General features: G+C 45.9%; 1 protein-coding gene across 1 annotated transcript; it reads right to left on the bottom strand.

Annotated features, from left to right (window-relative positions):
* Nucleotides 1-3024: 3024 nt before the first annotated feature.
* Nucleotides 3025-3783, bottom strand: LOC122624986. The gene has a single exon (XM_043804796.1). It carries the CDS (start codon nucleotides 3781-3783, stop codon nucleotides 3025-3027), a length of 759 nt encoding a protein of 252 aa, XP_043660731.1.
* Between the last annotated feature and the right edge of the window lie 1498 nt (nucleotides 3784-5281).

Here is a 5281-nt window from a genome sequence, read left to right as displayed (position 1 = left end):
TGCAAACCCTTGTTCAGAACCAGAACATGGTAATTCAGTTGCTTGTAGCACAACAGTCCAAATAATAAATGACTAACCTACGTATATCCATGTGGAATGCCAACGGTATTTCACGGCATAAACTTGAAATAACTCAATTCCTAAACGTAAATCACAACGACGCCATGCTGCTGGTTGAAACGCACCTCACAGGGAGATATAACTTCTATATAAGAGGCTATACCTTTTACCGCACAGATCATCCGGATGGCAAGGCCCACGGCGGAACGGGCATCTTAATCAGAGAACGCATCAAACACCACTTTCATCAAAGGTTTGCAACAAATTACCTGCAAGCCACGTCCATAAAAGTGATCTCAGGAAACGGCAACCTTTGCATTGCCGCTGTCTACTGCCCACCTCGATTTAATATCTCTGAAGGTCAATTCATGGACTTCTACAACACTCTGGGGGATCGCTTCATAGCCGCAGGAGACTACAACGCCAAACACACGCACTGGGGATCACGCCTCGTGACTCCCAAGGGAAGGCAACTGTATAATGCACTTATAAAGGTGAGCAATAAACTGGACTACGTTTCCCCTGGTAGCCCCACATATTGGCCTGCAGACCCAAAAAAGGTCCCAGATCTAATTGATTTCGCGGTGACAAAAAACATCCCACGCAATTTAATAAGCGCCATAGCACTACCGGATCTCTCATCTGACCACTCGCCTTTGTTGATAAGCCTTCTTCAAAGCCCAGAAATTGCGGACCACCCCCACATGCTGACGTCGCACAACACTAACTGGATGAAATACAGAAAGTATGTGAGTTCCCACATTGAGCTAACTCCCCAACTAAATATCGAAGCGGACATCGACTGCTCCACCGCCGCACTGGAAGAGGTACTCGTCACAGCAGCTAGGATCTCAACCCCAAAACGGAAGGATGGGGAATTTAAGAAGTTCAAAACCAACCGGCAAATTGAACAGCTGGTTCTGGAAAAGAGGCGTCTGCGACGAGCGTGGCAAACCAGCAGATCGCCATGTTCAAAGCAACGTCTTACTGAAGCCACCCGCAATCTAAACCGGGCCCTGAAGCAAGAAGCTGAAAATGAACAACTTAAATATATTGGAAAACTCTCGCCAACTAGCACAAAGCATCCCTTGTGGAGGGCTCACCCAAATCTAAGCTCTCCAATTCAAACCGTCACTCCTATAAGGAATTCTTCAGGGTGCTGGGCCCGCAGCGACAAAGATAGAGCCGAATCATTTGCCTTACATCTCAGAGGCGTATTCCAGCCGAACCCTGCAGCAAATGATTATGTTTCTCCGCAAATCCACCTCGAAACTGAATCCACGCCAACTACATTTCAGCCGACCGAGATCAAAAAAGTCATCAGGGAGCTAAAACCAAAAAAGGCTCCAGGCGGTGACCTAATAACTACAAAAATGATAATGGAACTTCCGTACTGTGCTATTAAGGTCATCTGCAAACTCTTCAATGGAATCATAAGTCTCGGCTACTATCCAAGGAAATGGAAAAAATCAATTATTATAATGATACCGAAGCCCGGAAAAGATCACACGATTCCGTCATCTTACAGACCAATAAGTTTACTATCATGCCTGTCCAAATTATTCGAAAAATGCCTTCTAACGCGCATAAAACCATATATGGGGGCCCACAACATTATTCCAGCCCATCAATTTGGCTTCAGAGAAAAACACGGAACTATAGAGCAAGTAAACAGAATAACATCAGAAATTCGCACAGCCTTCGAACATAGGGAATATTGCAGCGCGATATTTCTCGACGTATCTCAAGCATTCGACCGTGTCTGGCTCAAAGGTCTCATGCATAAAATCAAAACACACTTGCCCGGGTACACCCATAAACTCCTTGAATCCTACCTCTACAATAGAGCCTTCGCAGTAAGATGTAATACAACAATTTCCGATAGCTACACTATCGAAGCTGGGGTCCCTCAAGGTAGCGCACTTGGGCCAACTCTATTCGTCCTTTACACAGCAGATATTCCCACGAGTGACCGACTAACAACATCCACCTTCGCCGACGACACTGCGATCCTTAGCCGCTCCAGATGCCCAGTCCGTGCAACAACCCAACTCGCCAACCACCTCGTGGTAGTCGGGAAGTGGCTATCTGACTGGCGTATTAAAATAAACGAACAAAAGTGTAAACACATAACGTTTACTCTTAACAGACAATCTTGCCCTCCGCTCTGTATGAATAGCACGCAGATCCCCCAAGTTAATGAAGTAACGTATCTCGGCATCCACCTCGACAGACGTCTAACATGGCATAGACATATCAAATGCAAGAAACTGCACCTAAAACTGAAAGCCAGCAGCCTCCACTGGATTATACACTCACGATCGCCCTTGTGCCTGGACTACAAGGTCCTGCTCTACAACTCCACTCTTAAGCCAATCTGGACGTATGGCTCCCAGCTGTGGGGGAACGCGAGCAGAACCAACATAGACATCATTCAGCGAGCCCAATCAAAGATCCTGCGAACTATCACTGGGGCACCATGGTATATTCGTAACCAAAACATCCACAGGGACCTCGGCATTCTCGCAGTAAAAGATGAAATAGACAAGCAAAAAGCGTCGTACAATGAAAAACTATCTGTCCACCCAAATCCTCTAGCAAGGGTCTTGACTCGGGTCTCCAGCCGAACCCGCTTGCAACGTACAGACCTTCCAACCCAGCCATAACTTGTCAGGGCCACTGTCTCAGTCTACATGACTCCTAGTTAGGTTATAGTATAAGATTTGATACACTTATTGTTAGTCTCGTAAATGAGAAGATTCAATAAATAAAAGCAAAGCATTTAAAAAAAAAAAAAAAAAAAAAAGAACCGGAGCTCCTAGGTAGTTTATTCTTGCCCTTGTTAGGGCCGGACACTTGCAAATGAGATGCTCCAAGGTTTCAATTGCCTTGAATTCGTCACATTTCCGGCTTTTGGCGTTATCGGTAATGCTGACGATACCAGTTTGACTGCGTGTGCCGCAGCTAGGCAGTGACCTGTAAGAATTCCCACAGTCTGCAGTCTTTCCGTGGAAGATGCAGCACGTAGTGGCTGAGTATTGCGTTGCGCTCTTTGCACATGATTTTTGAAACTTTGCAGGTGGTGGAAGTTCTTCTCCATCTGCTTTTGGCTCGTGTGTCGGCCCGTCTTTCCAGTTCGCTTCGGAGCGTTCCAAGGGAGACAGGAACGTTTTCTGATCTTTCATTCGCCAGTCCGACGCCTTCCTTTGCAAGTTCGTCTGCCGTCTCATTACCATCGATCCCCTGGTGGCTGGGAACCCAGTAGATCCGCACTGACGTGGTCGTGCTAGGGGTATCTAGTGCCTCCCTGCTTGCCAGTACACTTTCGGAACTGACCGCTGACGATTGCATGGATCTTATCGCCGCTTGACTGTCTACGAACAAGTTGACCGCTTCATGTGGGGGGTCAATGCTCTGCGCAAGCTCTGCCGCTTTCCCTATGGCGAATACTTCCGCCTGGAATATGCTGCATTGGCTTGGTAGTTTATACGACAGCCTCATATCAGGGTCTGTACAGTATATGCCCGCTCCAACTCCTTCTTCCATCTTGGAGCCGTCCGTGTATATATTGACGTGTTGAGCATGCTCCTGGCCTGTTTTCCAGTCGTCTGGTCCCATGAATGTTGTTGTTCTTACATCCGGGCACGTTCTGGTGACCATGTAGTCAGATCTACCGCTCATGTCTCGACCAATTGAACTATGCCCGAGTCCTTGTAGAGACATATTCCCTGATGCAACTAGGCGTTGTGCAGCCTTTCCTGCAATCATTTGCGCGTGGATGTCTAGGAGATCAACTCCAATTATAGTTTCGAGTGCTATTGTGGGGGTTGACCTCAGCGCCCCTGTTATCCAGAGCAGTGCCTGCCGCTGAGTTCCCTCCATGAGTTTGTTGTAAGTCGGCTTTTCCATAGCCTGCCAACACACTAAGACTCCATACATCAGAGTTGGACGCACCACAATCGAGCTGAGTGTCGATGAACAGACTCCCGCTTATGTCGTCAGCATAGGCTGTTATCTTTGGGGCCTTCCTCTCGAATCTCTTGATCAGGTCTTCTACCACCAGATTCCACAGGAGAGGCGACGGGACCCCGCCTTGCGGCGTGCCTCTGTGTGCTCCTTTCACCATGGATGCGGTGCCCCAATCGGATTGTACCCGTATACAGCTTAGAAGATTTCTTATCCACAAACTGATAGCGGGGGGCGTGTTGGCCGCTTCTAGGCGATCCATTATAGCGTCTGTGGTGTTTCGGATATATCCACAAACACTCCGAGAGCATATTTTTGGTTATGCAGGGCTTTCTCAATGGTGGCTACTAATGATTTATCTTCACTGATTTACCTTTCGTGAAAGCGTGCTGATTGGATGACAGTAGTCGTCCCACATCGTTTCTGATGTATATGTCCAGCAGCTTTTATAGCGTCTTGATTAAGAAAGAGGTGAGACCAATCGACCTGTAATCCTTGGGGCTCATATGGCTGCACGTCCCTGCTTTTGGCAGGAAGACAATCCTAGAGGTCCTCCATTGGATAAGGATATAGCCCGTGCTTAAGCATGCTGTGAATATAGCGTGTAGCCACGGGGTAATCACTTCTTTGCTCACCTGTAGCACGGCTGGAAATCCATTCCATCTAGTCCCGGTGCTTTTATTCCCGCAAAGGAGTCTATAGCTTTGGATAATTGGTAGCGCTTGTTTCTGTAGCGCGAGTGAAGCTTACCTGTTGGATTTTTGTATTTGGTCCGATTTATATAATAAAAGTCCTGTAAATAAGAAGAAGGGTTATCTGTACATGCGTACAGATTCGCTTATTGTTTAACATATTTGCATACGTTAAATATAATTTTACCTTTTTATTCGATTTCGCACCTTGTTTGATTTTTCGTTGGGAAATATATAGCAAATCCCCTCGACCAGCTTTGGAAGTTCGAAAACTTTTATTTATATATAATCATTGATGGCTTACTCCACTATAGTATTGGTGAGCCAAATTCGTGTTCATTTTCTAACAATAATGAACGAATGCTCTGATACCATAATAGGAATAAAATTACGAAATAAATAAGTTGTTTAGTTCAATTCTTCGTCTGTAATATCTTTAAGTAACGACAGAATCATTCCAGCTTCTAAAAAAATTAAAGAGAAGAGTCTTACATAAACTTCGGGCTTCCTTGCAAATTTGTGTTTGCCTATGCCTTTACGATTTTATGTGTTATTAGCAAGTC

This window comes from Drosophila teissieri, chromosome X (assembly GCF_016746235.2).
Source record: "Drosophila teissieri strain GT53w chromosome X, Prin_Dtei_1.1, whole genome shotgun sequence".
NCBI classification, from domain to species: Eukaryota; Metazoa; Arthropoda; class Insecta; order Diptera; family Drosophilidae; genus Drosophila; species Drosophila teissieri.
This window is presented reverse-complemented; position numbering and strand designations above follow the sequence as displayed.